At 41.1% G+C, this 20,576-nt stretch overlaps 1 protein-coding gene across 4 annotated transcripts in view; it reads right to left on the reverse strand.

The window, feature by feature from the left end:
* The window catches only part of phkb (phosphorylase kinase, beta), a 149,508-nt gene that overhangs the window by 128,269 nt on the left and 663 nt on the right, over nucleotides 1-20,576 (reverse strand). For 2 of the 4 annotated variants that reach the window (XM_050047594.1, XM_050047602.1), the window contains exons 2-3: nucleotides 19,935-20,040; nucleotides 17,757-17,843 (exon numbers count right to left, since the gene is read on the reverse strand). In XM_050047594.1, the coding sequence (XP_049903551.1) occupies nucleotides 17,757-17,843; nucleotides 19,935-19,989 (142 nt within the window). In that variant the 5' untranslated portion in view covers nucleotides 19,990-20,040. The remainder of the gene's footprint in view (nucleotides 1-17,756; nucleotides 17,844-19,934; nucleotides 20,041-20,576) is intronic. The other 2 variants (XM_050047575.1, XM_050047584.1) reach the window with 1 other exon arrangement.

Consider the following 20,576-nt stretch of genomic DNA (forward strand, 5'->3'; position numbering starts at 1 on the left):
CCTCTCTAAAGCAAGGCCCTTGCTATATATATATATATAAAAGCATAATTATAAGGCTACGAAAACCAAAAGAATTTTATTTTATAGCGATTATACACTTGTATAAACATATTAATGGGTAGAATATTCAGATTCAGATTGACAATAAACCATGCCAAATATTACACACTGGCCCTTTAACACTAGAAACAACACAACTTTTACCTTTATAAACTGTGCCATACCAAATTGGTGATGACGTCTAGGATAAAATCAGGCCACACAAATGACTGTATTGCATCAGGCACTTCCTATATAGTCATTGGAATACATGAATCAATGCTTCAATGGTTACAGATATGTGAGTTTGACAGCAACATTAGTTTGAATCCCTGCCATACAGCAACAGCATCAGGTAGTGCGAAGGGGAAGTACCAACATCTATTCATTATTTTCGAGTTACCGGAATGACTGGGGAACTCTACAGTAGGTAATGACCAAGGTAATTTCTTTGGAAATAAGAGAGACATTTTTCAGCAGGGGCTGCAAATGTCTGATTGCACTGAATGGATGAGCAAAGATAAACTAAGATGGTTGGAGTTCACCGAAGTTCATGCTCAGTATAAGTTACTGAAGATAGAACAATGGATGGAAGCTCTTAATATGAACAGATCGGAGCCCTCCAATAATATATGCTGAAATATTACATAGTCAAACAGAAAGCCTCCGGGAAAGTAATTTATCCGTTTCAAACACACATGCACAAACACACACATGCACACACACATCCTTCTCTCCTGCAGAGGTCCCCTCACTGATGACTAATCTGTCTGGAGGGATCACTTCATTTTTCATCAGAACATTATGCCGGTGCAAATGACGGGGACATCCATTCTGCACTGTCGTTTGTTACAGAGCAAAAGAGAGACAGAGAGAAGGAGACTGATGGAAAGAGAGACGGAAGGAGACTGAAATGAGGGACAGATCGAAAGGACGTGTGTGTATGTGTGTGGGGAGAGGAAAAAAGAGGATGTATTAGCATCTCTGAGTAAAAAGAGTGAAAGTAATGTGCTCTGGGAGAGAAACAGGGGTGGGAATGTCAGTTGATCTGTGCACGTATATGTGTGTTTATGAGTGCATGTTTAAATGTGTCTGGTCAATTGAAGGCGACAGTCCAGTTGGCAGTGTGATATAGAGGCTGATGGGGTGAATTAAGCAGAATATTAATAAACCTCTCAGGCACTCAACTTCCAAGCATCACGTTAATTAAGTGCACTTTTACATGCATCCACATGTGAAAACACAGACTTAAATCCCTCTGGACATTCTACTGGCTTTTATATGTTACCCTATACTTATTAAAGTAACTGCATTTGTAAAGATGAATCCTGACTATAAAGGAGACCATGTGCAAATACAAGCATCTTTACTGATTTATTCGTTTTTGTGCCCTTGTAAGGACACTTGATCTCAGTATAGTAAATGAAGTGTCAGCACACATGCTTAGGCATACTAACACACACACACACACTAACACAACAATCCACTACAGATTCATGTGGATTGCTAACCAGTAATAGGATAATACCTTTAGGTAGAGCCTAATTTTGATTGGAGCTACATTAGTGGTAGAATGTACTGTCACTGCACTCACCAGAAACAACGGTATCACACACTGGTTAATCTCAAAGTGCTGCCTGTCCCATGAACCTCAAGGGGCTGTAGTCAATACGGTCATTAGCTAAGAGCCAAATTTGTCACGATTATAGACGTTATGTAAAGATGGACGACATGACAGCTCCTCAAAAGTGAAGCCAAAACATCTTGATCACCCCCTGGCGGCTGGCTGCAGTATACGTAATAAACCCCACCCCTTCCATGATTGCGGAAGGGACATGGGCCACACTATAAGATCAAAGTACACGTATACATTTTTTTCTGAAAGATAGGTTCTGTCATTTTCAGTCGTTATTACACAGATGCATATTCGAGAGTTCATTTTTCTGAGAAGTTTACTTGTAATTAGTTATTTGATGCAATAAAAAGGGGATCTGATGTCATTATCAATGATTGATTGATTGATTGATTGATTGATTATTGAGAGACGTGCCAATCAGTGTGGTCACAATTACTGGCACTGCTTGTAATCGGTTGGACAGGTGTTTGGGTGAGATCCCAATACCGTGGAGATCTGTGCAGATTCTGGCTCCAAATGATGTCACCAGAGCAAGATGGTACTGGCTGTGTTAGGGATATTTTGGCTTCATTTTTGTACAATATAAGGAAATGGAGATCCATTATCCACTGTCCTATACAGTCATTGGTCATGGACTCGTATCTTAAACTTTTCTGTCAAGGATTATAAATGTTAACTAAAATCTGCAATAATGATATCCGGGCCTGCGTGATAAACTCCTGTAGAGTATCAAAGCACCATGGATGGCGATGTACTTTTCTACAAAGACTTTATTTTCATAAGCCCTTTTTAGATAGGAATTGTGAGTCAGATTGTGAATTGTGCGGCGTCATCAACAGCTCCTCCCACAAGTCTTCAACAGCCCCTCCCGTTGCGGAAGGCCGCCTCGGTCTGTTTAAACTAAAAGGGTTCCGCCAATATGACTACCCTACGAGGCGGAAAATTGGGCACCTCGGATCAACTCGCCAATCCGGCTCTGTGTGTCTAAACGCTCGCAGCATGCCGGCAAAATGGCCCAACATTCGCAGAAAATCCAGCAGTGTAAAAGGGGCTTTATTTTCTCCTTATTTCCTGTGTTCCGGAAGTTTATGGGCGTGTCGTCGGGGCTTTGTGAAAGAGTAGCGACCAGGTGCTAGGTGCTAGCAGGCATCCACATAAAACACAAATATAGGGGGGGTCAAAACACCAATGAGAGTTAATCTGGGGTTGACTTTTACTTTCAATTTCACTGTTGTCCGTGTTTACAAACAGTAACTGATAGTCCTGCATAGTACGCCTTCGAGAAAGAAAAAAAGTGATGTGCATACATTATGTTTATAGGCCAAATAAGTTACATACGTTTTTAAAAAAGTTATATTAGTAATATAATATCAGTAGTTTATCTAATATTTATGTCAAATGTATTTCACAACAGGATAAAATGAGTTGCGGAGCTCGTATATGACTCAATTTGGGACTGTAAAAGAGTTTTGCAAAACAGCACTGCGGAAGTCATCATTAGACGCAGCACATAAACGATGAGAGTGTTTAACGTTGTTCAGTCACAGACTGCAAGTTTCTCTGGATGCAAATCAACTGTTGTTGGGAGTTTTCTGCCAAGCCATCCATCAAGCTAATGTCCCACTAAATCAGCAGCTAATGTCTCAGACGCACACAGTCTGCTCTTTTACAATGGGCCATTTCACTGCACCGACAGGGTGGAGAAAATGAGAGAAGATGATGAGAAAGGGGGAAAAAAAATACTGAGATAGATTGAAAAGACAAAAGATAGAAAGAGTAGGATGATAGCTGTACACTACCACAGCAGATGCTACAGGAGAAAATGGAAATAGGCTACACAATCTGTGATATTCACCATTCGTACAGTCTCAACAATAACTTCTGTCTACTCCTGCTGACGCTGTCATAATGTTTCCTGCAATATAACATCCTTGACATGAGGTACTATTGAATGAAAAACAAATGCAGCGGCTATAAAAACCCAACAACAAAAATGCTGACAGAGGAACGACAGCTAACAAAGCACTGTTGATTTAATAAAAGACTAGCCTAGTTAATCATTTGGGGAAATATGCTGATTTGCTTTCTTTCTGAGAGTGAGATGAGAAGATCAATATCAATGTCAAGTGGAGAGCTAAAGTCAAGAAATTATGTTTAATTTAGCTTATCATGAAGGAAGAGTTACAGCATATAACTCCTCCTAAAACCACAAAATTATATCTTTTTATTTGTGCATGGATTAAACAAACAAGGCAAAACATAGCTACTTATTGCTGAATTCTACACAATTTTTAACACTATATTTATACTTTTTAAAACAGTAAGACAGCCAGAGCCCTCAGCTCACCCTAAAACAAAATTTAAAAAAATTGTGATCCTGATGTGGTCTGCTCGGGAGGACAGTTTCTAAACATATTCAATAAAAGCAAACCCTTCAGAGTAAATCTTGGCTTCTCAATTGAAGACACACCATGACTTCCTTGACCCACTGTATAAAGGAAGGGGGACAGGTAGCCTTCCATCTAATAAGGATAAGCCTTTGAGTAAGGTAAATGCAATCGCATTCGACTGGTATGAAGTAATGCCCTGCCTGGTTAGAGGTACGCCAAACTATGCTATCAATAGTTCATCTATTGTTTTCTTGCAAATATATGAGTATACCTCAAACAGAGAGGTCCAAAAGTTCTGTGATGAGTTACATGACCAGAGCATGTGGCTCACTGTTGCAGGAGATTGTCTGCATCTTGGACAACTGTCATCAGAGATGGAGAACGTTTTTAAGTTTAGCTTAAGTGAGGGTGATATAGCTTGACGCAAATGGACGAGGAATAAATGCGACTAATGCTAAGATCGCAGAAGTTGTTGGGGACAGTCATCAGGTCTTGTTCCCAGGCATCTTTGGTCCTGATCAGTGACGGAGGATTTATGTGCTATAGATTAGATCATATACTCTTGAAATCTGTCCTTCAAGGTTTGACTCAGACCGTAAACATTCCTCAAGGGGGCAGCTTGATGGGAGGAGGGGGGATGTTGTATACTGTTTCATGGTGAAACTACGAGCCTGTGAATATCTGAAAAAATGAGATCTAGGAATGTCAAAGTTTTAAAACAGGTCCTTAAAAACGACATCCTATCTGTGCCATAATTTGAATGCTGGGTCCATCAGGGCCGGAGTAAAAAAACGGTTTGAAGTGATTGGAGCAAAAAGGAGTGCTTGTTTGAAGCCAAAATGGCTTTACAGGTGTTTTTAGCTAGTTGCTTCCCTCGCCTTAAGCCTTAATGCTACGATAAGCTAAGCTAACTACTCAACTCCGTTATAACCCTATTTTCCAAATGTATTGTCTGTTAAAAGTTTTTCTAGTGTTGAGTGGTGCAGGAGACTTTTTGTCAAACATTTGAAAAGAGCTTTCAAGTGCTAAAATTAATTTAATGGCTTTTATTCTTTTTTATTCAAGAAAATAAAAAAAGAAATTTTACAGTCCACTTGTATTAACCCTTTGACATTAACTTTAAATACAGCTCATTTTTAGTATTTTTGCAAATGTGCGATTAAAGACACTATTGAAATGTGTATTTTAACATGTGTAAATTCTCTCAAATGAAAATAAAAAATAAATTAAATAAAGTTATGGAATAATTATGTTCCTTGTGATGGCAAAATTTTCAAAAGAACTTCTGGTCTCTCAAACACATTTTCATGTGCAGCGGGCTATGAGTAATGTTTGAATCTAACATTTTAATTGAACTGCTTCTGTCTTTCAGTGTCACACCTTTTGCTGTTTTACTATGGTGACGTATTTTTATTTGGATATCTTTTATTTGTGAACAAAATCCATAACTATCTAAAGGGGAACGCCACCAAAACTTAGAATTCCAATATATTATTTACATGGTCTGGGGAAGTTTAATCAATATTTGTGAACATGAGCTACTCTCTCTCAAAGCCAGAAAGCAGAGAAGTCTGGAGTCTGGAGCTGCTCCATAGACAATGAATGGGAGACTAATTTTGTCGACCCACGGAATGTTTGTTGTCTTTTCTTTTTATAGCCAAATGAGCTTTATTCTAGTGTAGTGTTCTCAGTTCATAAACAGAAAATGTACCCATATACTCAGAACATTCCCCTGGATGCTCTCAGTGTCATCGATAATATCAGCTCCACACTTTATACCCTATGACATCACAAATTTGAGTTTTAGCACTCTAGTTTTTTGGATTTGGGAGAGGGTTGTCCATGTTTACTATTATTTTTTGGACTGTCTTAGATCATAGAAATAATATATGAATCTTGAAAATGATTGTAGTTCCTCTTTAAATCCACAAGGTCTGTTTTTAATCCATAGCTACATTACACTTATTAAAGCATCTTTTATTCTCTCATTACTGTTTGATTACAGACATGGTATTTGCAGAAACTTGTTTTCTCGGGTATTGTATTTTGGTTTTGTATTTTGAGGAACGAAGGAAAAATTTTGAGGAAAACATAACAGACTGATTTGATTCGATTTGGCCTGAACTGGCTAAACTCTGCCACAGATGAGGCAAGGAAGTGTGAAAATCAAGAGACAGATGGAAAGAAAGGGTAGCAAAAATAAAAAAACAAAACAAAGTGAAGGAAAAACAGCCCAGGCAACCTTATGTTTTTGCAATGAGCTCATAATGACTATAAGAGGAAGAAAAAAAGCATGTTTTCTCCATTTCTTAATCGGTGTGAGCCAGACGGCAGAGCGATAGTGCCTTCTGCCTCCAGTATTATCAGGAAGGAGTCAATGGAGTGTGGCCACATTGCCACATAAATAAGAAACCACAGAGAGGTGAGGAAATGAAAGGAGAGGGGAGAAAAAAAAGAGAGATGATGGAGTGATGGACTATAAGAGATGGAGGTAAACTTTCCTTCATTTTTTGGATAACAGAAAACAAGTCCCCTATCACAACAGCATCGTAGCATGCTTAATACAGCTGGGGGCGGCTTTGCAACAAAACAACAAAGGAAGAGAAAGGAGGAAAAATGTAACTGGTTTGATTTGTCATTGTCACCCCAACCTCACCCCTCTCCACCTCTTCCCCTCCCTGAAACTGAAAGAAAGCAGGTATATTGGCAGGCAGGTCTGGGTGCCGGCGATAACAATGCTGGCTTTGTTCCCCGCTAGAATTGGACAAGCGCTTCCAGCCCCCACCCAACACAACAATTAAACAAGCCCAGTGTTCAATGTCGCGTTTTCGACATACTGCAATCTGGCGGAGGCTTTTCTTCGTAAATCTATGGGGTTTCAACGCAGCTGATGCTGGAGGCTACGCTGTGCTCGCTGATAGCAGCAAATCAGTTCCAACTGAGAGCTACACCTGTTGCACACTAAGCTCCTGTTTATTGTCTTCTGTCATTTTCTAAGCTCACATACACATGCGGCCTAATGAATACCCAGCAACTATACACAGACGGCACATAACACACACACATCAACCATCAGAGCAGCACACACACACAAGCTGCCCTGTCTTCATCAGGGCAGACCAATGGGCTGTGTCATATCTGCCAGAAGTGTGTTCATGTGAGAAAACGGTGCATCCAGCCCGGAACAGACGCTTCGACACAGGACGCATTAACAATCCCTCAATCCACACCTGGGTTACAGGCAGTAACCATCTACTTCACTGTGTACTGCTGGCAGAAGCTGTACTTTATAAAGTCTAAAGTAAATCTGCTGCCTGAGATGAATCCTGACCCAGAGCTGAGATTTATCTGTTGTTTGTCTCAGTAAATATTATTTTTCCTCATCCACAGTTTATAGTCCCTATGAAATTATATCAGTTTGACATCATTGTCTATGTATTACAGATACTGTGACTCTAATAACATAAACATCAGTCAGCATAAAAATGGGTTTCTGCAATATGAAGGTGGGTATATTGAGAGCCTGCTATTCAGTAGATATTATAAGTATATTCTGAGGGAATGAAGAAATAAAATATTTTTTATTTGGCAACAAGGCTGTGTACCTCTAATCAGGCAATGCCACCTTCATATTAGGTGCTTCTAGCGAGCACAGACTTGTTCCCACCTTCCTGCTCTGATTCACTTCTACACAGTCTGTAGCTCTGAGCTTCTCTGTGAGTGACCTGACATACGATGCGTTCCAATACCCATACTATCATACTATTTAGTATGGCAGAAAAGGCCATATTTGGGCTGTATCCAAAATTCCATACTTCATGCTATTAAGAAATTTCTTTTGGTAAGTCCTAAACCTTAGTATGAAACCAAGAAAATGTGAATCGCGTACTATTTTTGGTGACATATTACAGTATACAACTACTGGACACTATGCCTGCATAAATGTCCCACAGTGCAATGCAATAGACGACAACAACCGACAGCTCTGTAATGCTTTATTTCAAGTGTACCCAAGAAGTGGAAGATTTCATTTTGCTAGGCATAACATAGTTTTAAAATTACTTTTAAATTACCGATAGCGCTCAGGTTGGCATAGGTTTCCATGGTTACACTTCTTCAACTAGCAAGGAGGCTCTCAAAAAGTGATGTGGTAATTACAGTTCAGTGGGTCTAAAAAGATACACACTGCTGTTTATGTGCATGAAAGTATGTTGAATGATTGTGCACATAATGGGTAGGTAGATTATGGCATGAAATTTGCAGACGCAGCATTAGTATGTCCCAATACACAGCATGTCAAATGAAGTATGCCAAATATACTAGATGTCCTACTTGCATTTTGCAGTATGCAAGCCAGCATGCTTTTCTGGTTATTCTGACCCACAATCCTCTGCAGAGCGGAAGATGCGTCACATTGACTGAGCTGCAGATAAATGACAGCTCACTGACAGCTGACAGAGAAGCCGCAAACATAATCATAAAGATAACCAATAACAACAAAAAGACATAACCATAAACATAAAATGACAGAGAAATGCATTTGTATTTTAACTGTAGTGGATATATTACCTTGAGATCCCTGAGGATCTCAAGGCACAGTCGTGGGGAGGAAGGGATCCGGTGTGATGACCTCAGAATTGTATCTCTGCTTTTTGCAGATAATGTGGTTCTGTTGACTTCATCACACCATGACCTCCAGCCTGGACTGGGGCGGTTTGCAGCTGAGTGTGAAGCGGCTGGGATGAGAGTCAGCACCTCAAAATCTGAGGCCATGATTCTCTGCCTGAAAACAGGGGATTGCCCCCTCCAGGTAGGGGGAGAGTTACTGCCTCAAGTGAGGGAGTTCAGGTATCATGGGGTCTTGTTCATGAGTGATGGTAGAATGGAGCAAGGGATGAACTGGCTGTTTGGCGTGGCATCAGGCACACAGTGATGCAGGGGCTATCAATGCAGTGATGCTGAAAGGGAACAGTTGAGGCGGTTCGGGCATCTGATCAGGTTGCCTCCTGGGCACCTCCCGTCAGAGGTATTCGGGTAATGTTCAACTGGTAGGAGGCTCTTGGCAGGTCCAGAACACGCTGGAGAGAGTACATAATTCGTTTGGCCTGCACCACCTCCTCCTCCCCCAGGAGGAGCTGGAAAGCGTTGCTGGGGAGTGGGACGTCTGGAATACTTCGCTCAGCCTGCTGCCCCTGCGACCCGGCTTCAGAGAAGCGGTTGAAAATGGATGGATGGATGAATGTAATACTGCATGTTAGGGTCTACAGTGTATGCAGTCATAATTAAAAAAGCTACTTTGCTTAGTCCAACCTCAATTGACTGGAATGGTGGTGACTGGCTGCTGGATATACAAAGTTGGCAGGGCAACAAGTCAAAATGATGGCATACTTTTCTTTTCACTTCTGGTATGTACTGCAGCTGCCCTTTCAAATTACATACTGTTGCACAGAGGATGCACCCTACTGGGCCATACTAAACTTGTAAAAGTATGTGATTTGGATATACAACAAAATGCCATTCGCCGAGCTTGCCAGGGCTGGAGGTCAACTCACAGAGCTCTGCTTTTGTTACTTCATGTTGTGTTACTACATTCTGTATGCAGTTTTAACTTTTAACTACCAAGTGTTGCAGGGTTTTTATGTGAGGCTGGCATGGGATTACAGGCAGAGAACAACTGTCTGCTGAACATTTTAAACACACGAAATCACAAGCTTTGAAACTGCAACATGGTGTGAACTACTCTGTTACACCAGTATCCAAATGATGAGGCAGAGCCCATCTTTAAATTAACTCTGTCTGGTCACAGCAGTTGATGCAAACAATGTACAACAAGTATTGATCCAGCTTCAACTTCAACTTGATGCTGAAGGTAAAAAGGTGTCCAGCTGGTGATTGTCAAACCAACTTCAGCCTGGTGTCCAGTTGACAGCACAGCAATGATTTCTTTCCTCTCACATTACCACCTGACTGTGACACATTTGCCTCGACTTTTCCCCCTTGTAAAAACATTGGGACACGCTCTACATGATTACCACTAAGTGAACATACAATGTTATGTATCGATAGAGTGTCCCCTGCTGAGGTGAATCAGACCCTGAAGTATCTCTTCTCCTGAGCAATTTAGTCACTAGATGATGGTCTATGGTGGCCTTTGCTGTAAAACGCTGCGCAACCCTGTAGCCTAGTTTGAAGGCACTTTTAGATGCACTTCTGCCAAATTCCATCTGGAAAAATGTCAATTTAGGTCACTTTTAAATAGCTCTTAGTTCAAGGACACTGAACCATGCTTTCTGTATGTTCTGTGATCCCTTAAATGTCACAGGTAGAGAAGCACCAGAAAGCCCCAAGCAGGCTTGACATTTGTTATGTGTCTTCTTCACAGTAAATGGCACACCAGTAATTATAAATTAAGGTATGTTTCTTCAGAGTTCTTCAGCTACACACAGTACACAATTGTGGGCAAATCTTAATGCACTGAAAGGTCAGAAAATCCTCCTAAGAGCTTCTCCAGATTTTTTCCACTGTACTCTATAGTACACTTTTGTTATTTCAACAAGAGCAACTGAGAAAAGCCAAGCTTATGTCCACAGCGGCAAAATCAGCACTGATCCTTAGGGACAGCATCCTGAGCTGTATTACCAGAATCTAACAGCCACACACAGCCAGAGGCAACACATGATCCTGCCTTCTGCACACTAAACCCAACTCTATCTGCTTAGAAAAAGTGGTTGGTTTGGCCTTTCCCTTCTGTTGCTATCCGGCTTTGCTTGTATTGATTTTACTTTGAAAAAAATAAAGGAGGGGGAATCTAGTTTGTCCTTATAGGGCAAACAAACACAAAAGATACACTCATACACTATAAATTTGTTTGTCTGTTTTGTTTTTGGTTTGCATCCATGGACTGTATAAAATATGGATGTAGTTAGTGTAACGTCACCCACTGGTTTGTGGACTTTGAATCCGCAAGTTTAACAATTTGGGGGACGGCACGGTGATGTGGTGGTTAGCACTGTCGCCTCACAGCAAGAGGGTTGCCGGTTCGATCCCGGGTGTGGGAGCCCTTCTGTGTGGAGTTTGCATGTTCTCCCCATGTCAGTGTGGGTTCTCTCCGGGCACTCCAGCTTCCTCCCACAGTCCAAAGACATGCAGATTGGGGACTAGGTTAATTGATAACTCTAAATTGTCTGTAGGTGTGAATGTGAGCATGAATGGTTGTCTGTCTCTATGTGTCAGCCCTGCGATAGTCTGGCGACCTGTCCAGGGTGTACCCTGCCTCTCACCCGATGTCAGCTGGGATAGGCTCCAGCCCCCCCGCGACCCTCAAGAGGATGAAGCGGTTAGAAGATGAAGAAGATGAAGATGAAGTTTAGCAATTTGGTCGTCGCCATGTTGGATTTTTGGGGCCACCAGTGACCATATTTGGACAAAAGTGGTGAAGCTTTGAAGAAGCAAGGGGTGAATCTGACTGAGAAGCCGTGGACACTATCGACAGACAGCCTGTCACTCAAAGCGGTCCACACTTAAGTATACCTAACTTTAAACCTTAATACATGTAAACAGATGAGTTACATAAAAATGTGTTGTCTTGAATGTTGAAATTAGGTATAGAGACCAAAACCATTTTTGCACCAGGCTGTAAACATGTTTATTTCTGCTGTAAAGTTGGGAATTTTAACATGGGGGCTTATGGGGATCTACTTGCTTTTGGAGCCATCCTCTACTGGCCACTCGATGAACTGCAGTTTTTGGCACTCCCAAGAAAAAAATATTTGAGCATCATACACTTAATTTCCTGCATTCTGGTTATATTTCTATGCACTAAATTATGGTGGAAATGTCTTTATTTCTTTAAAGGAAAAACAAAATTCAGGCAGCAGGTGACAATTTAAAATATCAAAATAAAATGTAATATAATGCAGTGAAGCTCTTCAGCATTCTGTGTTGCTTTAAAGTATTTATTTTCCTGTGTATCAACTTTTTAAATTTCATGTTATCTGTGCCGAGTCAACACACATGTAGGCATGATTTACTCTTCCCTCCATTTTGTGTGTTTTGTTTGGGGAAGTAACCTCTTTATATGTGAATGTGGCACCTCTTCACATAAATTATAAATTAATTCATTGACAAACTTGTGAACTCTGATAGATTCTACTTGTTGCAGCATGATTTCTGCTCAAGTTTAAAACTTTATGAGCATTTGAAATATATCCCACGTGTCCTCTGAGATTTTAAGTTGTAATATTTTGAGAAAAAAAACTTGTAATATAATGAGAATAAATTCGTAATCTGTCTAGAATAAAATCAGAATACTTCCCTGGTGCCCTGTTGTCTGCTGTGCATTACATGACTGCTCTGCTGTTATGGCAGTATCCCCCTCAGACCATGTGACACAGAACCGTATCTGGGACTCTCTGAATGAGATGAAGTATAAGTGGCTGTGCACTGCTTATATATCAAAGGTGGAAAACCGAAACAAATAGAAAACACTTGAGATCAGGCAAAAATCTTATTGTGTGGCTTATTGTCCACAAAAATGTTAGCTTCACCACCTCTGATAATGTGCAGCCCACAGCCACTTCCCTTGGTTTTGCAGCAGGAGGTACATGCAGTAACACAGACAGAGCTACCGGTCAGAGGATGCACATCTAGCTAACACTACCAGTTGTTGCTAGAACCTCTCAGACGTTACAAAGAAACAGCGAAGCCAATCCTATTAGTAATACTGGGTTAGGGAGGCAGGACTAGTTGAGAACAAGATCTATTAACAGTTTGTGAGCAACTGACTAGAGACTATTGGACAACAGTGGTTATATTCTGTTTTTTTCATCAAAGTTATTTCTGGGGACCATGTTCCTACCCTCCCTAATTCTACCACCTTGGCCCTGGAGGTTGCTGCTTATTTGAGACAAACACTTCCACATTTGGTTTATGGCCTTGCAAGCTGCACATCCTATCTACTTAAATTAATTAATACGATTTGTCAATGTAACACCACCTACAACTTTTAAACAAAGACAAGTTATTAGTTGTTTTGTTTTGCTATGTCTTTTGGTCCACACATCTCTGATTTACTCCCTCTTTGCCTCCCACCACATCTCCTCTCGCCGAGGCTTAATCTGGCATGGACACAGACCCTTCTCACAGCAAACATTTTGATTTGTCCAAACACAGGTGTAACTAATACGATTATTAACAGCCGCATTCAGTTTAGGTGTTGCAGTGCCAGGGCTTTCCCATTGTGCATGCTGGCTCACTGGCATTACTTTCTGGCAAACCTAAGCGGAATGGAACCATCATTAATGCTATTAGCGACACCTGTGCTTTTTATAAAATGACAAGTCAAACCTCTGGCACGAGAAAGCTGTATCATTAAACAAACAGATCTCCATTTGCGGTGGGTATACTGGCATAATTGCAGCACCAAATTTGACAGCAGTGTGATAACATTTTAAATTTGGTGTTTAACCCTCTGCCAGCACAGTGGCCCAGTCACACAGGCGTTTATTACAGCAATATTTCATACCAAATTCATCTTTCTGGAGTGAAATCTTCACTTCTATATTAGAGCTGGTTTCACTTTAGCGGTTTGGCAGCTAAACATACATGCAGGCAGTTGAGTGTGATCTCTTTGTGTGTACTGGGAGGTAGCAGTGGCTGGCACAGCGCTGCAGTCACAGCTGCAGGTAATTTAGTAATCAGTACTAATGTGTATTTATCTCTCCTGCAGTGAGGCTGGAGACTCCTCCACTGATTACACATGCCAGAACCATCACCTGGACTGGGCTGCAGCGGCTAGTTGTAAATCCATCACTGTCCATCCATTCATCCATCCATCCATCCATCCATCCATCCTGTTCGTCTCCTTTTTTAGTTCTTTGCAACAACTACCTATGTTTCAAACAAGTGATTTGAGACCGCCTTTTGTAAATATAAGCATGACTCATTTTTATTTAGTTTTGAGTTTGCCATACTCATGTAATTTGAAATGAGTGTGAAATCTAAAAAAAATATGCTACCCAGGCCAGCATTTTTGTTGGCATTTATTTTAGTGATGCTGAAATCTCCGCTTAGTAAATGTTACCATTCTAACTAACCTTAAGATGTACTTCACTTTATTTGCTTTTTCTCTTTCAATAAACTATCTGTAAAGTACAACCTACCCAAGACACATTTTTTCTGATATTTACAGATCAGACAATATGTTCGCTCAAATATACCTTGCTTTCCTGCAGAACCTGATACCAACCCGTTCGACATGTTTCTTTCATTCAATCCACTGTACAGAGGTGCACTCTCTAAATTATATAGAAACATCTCAATGCTGACATGTTCACCCCCAGACAGGATAAGGCAGCCTGGGAACAACATCTGGGACTTACATCTTCAGACCAATGGGTCTCTGTTCTTTCAACAATACATAAATCCTTCTTCTTCTTCTTCTTCTGGCATATGTCCTTAGACCTTCAGCTCTGTTGAGGCAAGCCAGTCCAGTGTTGCATCGTCCAGGTCAGTTAGACCATGGTCCATGATCGCCATTTGGTGGCTGGTGTTTGGGGCAGCTGGTTCTTCACAGTTTGTAGTGGATCCCCACATTTGCAGTGGGCTCTGTCCGAGAGACCCCATTTTTGCATTGCTAACCCCAAACATCCTACGCCTGTCCTTAGGCAGTTAAGGATTGTCCATTGTTTTCGGGACAGGTTCTGGCCGGGAACATCTGTGGGGTCTTCAGTGTAGTGGTGGAGCCTTGATGGTTCTGCTGACTTCCATTGGTCCCTCCATGTTGCCTTGACCCAGGCAGCCTTGGAGGTATCAGATGGTGTTGTATAGAGCAGTTCTTAGGCATGTGTGGCAAAGGGGTGCCAGGACTTGAGACACAAGCACAGTGGTGTCTCCGTAGCGATCTTGTGGAGGAGGCGGGATTCACTCGTCTGTGCCCTTTGAGGGAGGGCCAGCATGGCTGCTTCTCATTTGACCTCTGCTGGAGCAATACCAGCGAGGACAGGCAGTTGGTCTGTTGGGGTGGCTTGTAGGCATCCGCAGAAAGTCCATAGGGCAGCGTAGAGTGCAGTGTCCAGCTTCTTTGCATCGGGGCTACAGATCCACACTGGAGCACAGACCTCAGTGGCTGAAAACACCAAGGCCTTGGTGGAAATTCGCAGTGTCTTCGTCATGGCTTCCCATGAGGTAACAGCTAGACGGCTTATCAGCGCAGCATAAGCTGTTGGCTTTGCCTTGACACTGACCAGGCGTTGTTTAAATGACTGTTCTGTCAAGCTTTACACCCAGATATGTGGGGAAGGGCGGGAACTATAGCTTGACACTATCAATCATGATGTTTAGTTTGCAGTTCGATACGCATAAATCCTCTCTGCACAAGACACTGCTTATTACAATTTAAGGTGGTCCAAAATGTCCACGTCTAAGATTAAGATATCTAGCATCTACCCTGATACAACCCCCACCTGTGACAAATGCAAAAACAATGATGCCACCCTGATCCATATGTACTCGCTGTGCCCTCACTTACAAAAACCCTGCCTAAAATCCTTAAAAAAAATTGAACTACTGCTGCCTTGTTTGGCATCACTGGTGGAGATGATCGCCACCTGACACCTGCAGAGCACCGTATGGTGACTTTTCCTTTTTCCTAGGCGAGGCGCGCTATCTTGCTCAAATGGAAGGAGACTGCCCCGCCCACATCTGGCCAGTGGCGTCAAGCCATTATGTCCTGCCTAAATTAGCGATGCTGCACTTCTCTGCCAGTGGTTCAAAGAAAAAGACCTGGGGACCCTTTTTGTCTCATTTCCATAACACCCAAACAACATCAGCTCTCAACGTGTTCTGATTCAGCCCTTGACATAAAAAAGTAAAGGCTGACTCCATGGAGGTTGCTACTCTGCATATTAAATTCCAGACATTGTGCCTCAGAAGTTTTTAAATGGAGGCAAAAAACTGGGGACAGGAGGATGGGTGGGGGGGTGAAAGTGAAAGGGCTGTTGTATCATATAAGATATTACTGTAATCGCCTCAGGGTTATGTTTACTTTTGTTTGTTCTGCACACTGAAGTATTCTGTGTGGCAATGTGGAATGTGTCTGCCCAACCCTGACATTTTTTTCTTTTTGAAAACCTTAATAAAATTATTTTGAAACTTAAGATGTTGAAGATGTATTCATCTTGGAAAGATAGTCTTTCCAAAAAAACTGGGCTGCCTTTATGGAAGAATGACACAAAACTTTTGAATCTGGTGCTACATGACCATAAAAAAACAGAGGAAAAGGAGGTGGCATTTGCTTTTGCTCAAGAGGTTAAAAACCTACAGCTATCAGAGTGCACTGCACCACATAGGAACAATAAAAGCGTTTGCTAGTGGGTGACGTAATGCGAGTTGCCTGTCCGAAAACAATATGGCTGCTGGCTGGTAACAAATGGTGTTACAAAGTTTACAAAGCTTCATACAGGTCGTGAGTCCTGAAAGAAAAGTTTTTAAAAAGATACAGTTGGCCTATATCTCAGCATTTCATTCATTTCTATAAAGAAAACTAAGTGGAATTGTTATTTTAAGGTTTAGATTATTATTCAAGCAATAACATTAAAAAGGAACTCTCGGGATAAGGGCATGGGGATGACCTAAACACAAGCTATACTCTCAGAGCATTCACTCTGCTAAACAGCCTCATCCTGCATTAGTAAATCATGTAGTTAAAACAGCCAAAGTGCTAATAGACTAATGGCCAGGCATCAAGAGGAAAATGCTGAATTTGTCAAAAAAGAAGTCTGTTAAGGACACGTAGGCTATTTATGGTTGGAAAAAACCCCAACAAGAAATACAAAACAACACAGATGGAGAAAAATGTAAAATAAATAAATAAAAATACTTAAAAATATCAGAAAAACATCTGAGGCAATATTGACAAAAAATAATCTGCTAAAATTCATCCTAATCGCTTGTTTTACTCAAATTTCCTGCAATTATTGTGTTCACTGTTTAGGTTAATTATGCAATTTATCAGTTGTTCTGTATTGTTATTGTTAAGGTTAGAGAAAAGGTTAAAAAGGTGTTGTAATGAAGAAGTGCAGCCACTCTTTATTCTTGTCAATATCTGGTCTCTGTCCTCCTACTCTTGTTGAAACCCCCTGACCAAACAGTAACATTATCTAGTGCAGTAACTCCCACATGATTCTTCACCGACTCCCCACTAACAAACACTACCGGCTGAGTGCAGTGCCAAGCCAAGTCAGGACACCTTTGTGTGGAATTAAATTCAGGTCAGTGCTTGCTGGGTGAATGCTTTTGCTTCTGTAACACCCGGGACCCCCATGCCTCGCTTTTGTCTTGCCAGCTGAGAACAATTTCTCTCCAAACAAAACTGTATATCTGCAAGATGAAATCACAATACCTAAGGCTGCCATTTTAGCATATTGGCAATGACAGAACAACTGCAGGCTTTACAGTCGCATAAATTAACTCAACAGCATGGCAATGCTTTGAGTGGGCCTGCTGTAGGAGAGAAAAATGATCAATTCCTGGAACACGCTATCAGGAACAAACTGTGTGGCCAGTCACACATATTGCACTTGCCAAACTGTTCTCAGCAGTGCCATTTGTTTCAGACACCTACAGCTCTAAATTTTGGGTGACCCTGGCCTCACACTATTGATAGGTTGTCAGTAGTGAATACATGTACTTACCAGCATTGTAGTAGCGGTCCAGTTTCTCCCATAGGGGCTCATCCTCACGCTGGAGATGAGACAGCTTGAGAGGTTCATAGATGGAACCTGAAGAAGGACACATTTGTTACGCACAAACTTCAAAATATCTGCCTACAACATCCTTTTCTAAAGGTTGTCTGATGGATCCTGAGTCTGAATCATGTCTACCTATCTTTATTAAAGGGGTAGTTTGGATTTATTGAAGTGGGGTTGTATGAGGTTCCTAACTGTACCAGTGTGTTACATACAGTAGATGTCTGTCAGCACACCCCCAGTTTGGAGAAGCAGCAGGAGTGCCGACACGGAAGCTAGGCAATGCACTGCTGTGGATGGGGGCAGCAGCAAAATATATTTTAGCCACCTAAATAAATCAATATCAGTTTAAGTTGATTCTATATTGAGAGCATTTTCACAGCTTTACCCCCCCCCCATCACACAGCCTGTTCTGACGGGGAGTCAGTTCCCCATCTATGTTCTCGTCAAATACAGCAGACTCCACTGACAAAAACAGTGATTTAACATAGCTGAACACAGGAGCTGCTGCTCTACCACTGCCTCAATCAGATAGTTAGTTTGTGTTATTGTGTGACTTTGGTGAATCCAAACTAACCCTTTTAGATGCCAAAGTCACACAATAACACAAACTAACTATCTGATTGAGTCAGCGGTAGACCAGCAGCTCCTGTGTTCAGCAATATTAAATCATTGTTTTTCTCAATGGAGTCGGGCTTTAAAGAGAGCAATATAAAGCTTAAAATGATACTGATTTTTTAGGGCTGGACTTCTCTAGGTGGCTAAAATACATTCTGTTGCTGGCCCTTCCACAGCAGTAGATTGCTTAGCTTCAATGTTGGACTACTGCCTGCTTCTCCAAACTGAGGGCGTGCTGACTGACATCGACTGTGTGTAATACACTGACTATGGTTAAGTACCTCATACAGCCCCACTTAAAAGGATCCAAACTATCCCTTTAACATTGTGACTTAATGACTAAACTGGACTGAGGTAAAATGGATAAAGTATCATGGTTTTCATGTGAGAGTTACGAAGTGATTGCTCATTTTTTTCATTCTTAACAATGGTTCTATTTCCTTTATTCCAATATGTAGCCTGGATGTGAAAAAGGTCTGCAGTTAGGAGCAGCTTGTGAATACCCCATTTACCCATCTAACTCTCTTGTTCCCAATTAATTTAAGAGAAAATTATGAAGCAGAGGAAATAATAAAAAACAAACAATAGACACATGCCATCAGTAAATTCTGTTTTTCACTGCAACACACTGCACCACAAAGGGCTCAGCACACAAAACAATATTCAGGCCCGGAGCTACAAATTCAAATGGTAATGTGGCTCACCACCAGATATTTCTGAACATTTTCCTCTGAGCTGAGAGAGAGCCGGAGTTTGAGGGAAACCCCCATCTGTTAGACTTTCTCTATTTTCAGACACTTTTCCCTTTGCTGAGATTTGCATTTTAATAGGTTCGACCTTGGGTCAATACCACAGGTACTGAAAAATTCACATTCTGGCTGAAATTAGCATAATTTCCATCAGCTTAAAAGTTGCAGGGGACAAAGCCAATCCATCTCTTTAAAGATAACACTTTAAAAGAGCATAGAGGAAGTCCAATATTGCAATTTTAATTTCTAACGTGAGATCAGACAAATGTGGCAAGTCGGTGTTTAACTGGGTTTAAACAATCCCATGACTAACTTCACACTGTTATGGATGCAGTATACTATATGGCTTTATTAACACTGTACATTTATTAAGTGTCACTTCTGGGTTTGTCATGTTTACTGTGGAGGAACAAAACGATTATTCATGTAGCTCAAGCAACACAAGACACACTGTCAACAGTACGAAGATTATGGGCAATATTACACTATTTGTCCATACAGAACAACTTATATCAATAGTAACTTCAAGAGGATTCAAAGGGAGATATAGTAATTGCTTATTTGTGATTTCCAATTTAAAACACATGAAGGCAAACATTGTTTCTGTGATGGTGGAACAATTATGTTGGGACTTATTATAACCTTCTCATGTCCAGATAACAAAATGGTTTTCTTGTGATCTTTCCCCCGTGTCGTCTCTGGCCTTCTGTGTGTGGCAGACTGCATTGTTTTCCTCAGATATGCTGCCACTACTTACCAAGTCTTTGAACTTTCCGACGGGGCCGGGCATTCGCGGCCACTGAGGCGGCCATTCTCAAAAGGTGAAATTAAGGCCAATGGTCTCTCTCAGCTAAATCACAAATCTACAGCAATTCACAGGAAGGAGTTAATAGCACAGAGTTAGATTTTAGACATGCAAGAATCAACAATGAATTAACATGATCATGAACAACATGCAAGGAATTACAGTGCATTGCATTTGTTTAGGAATGCAGGTCATTTTAATCCTTTAGAGATACAGATGATGAATTACTATATGATGGCAATGCAATCATGAGAAGGGCTTCAGCAGAATAACTACATCACTACAAAAGGACAGCACATGATTGATTATTGCACTTTATGCTCCATAACATTCACTTCAAAATGCTATGATCCCAGAATGCTGCACTGCTGTGTTAATGCTGCTGTCAAATGAAACCTGGGAGAATGGATGCACCTTATTACATGTTATAATTAACAGAAAAGTCATACTATTTGCTCTATGATCAGGATATGTTTTCATATGCATGACTATGATAGCAGATACAGATTTCCCAAACTACAGCAGTTATTGTGACACCACTTTATGATTTATGAAAGTAATGTTATGGAATTTTTATTTAGCACACCCAACGAT

Source organism: Epinephelus moara, chromosome 1 (assembly GCF_006386435.1).
Source record: "Epinephelus moara isolate mb chromosome 1, YSFRI_EMoa_1.0, whole genome shotgun sequence".
NCBI classification, from domain to species: Eukaryota; Metazoa; Chordata; class Actinopteri; order Perciformes; family Serranidae; genus Epinephelus; species Epinephelus moara.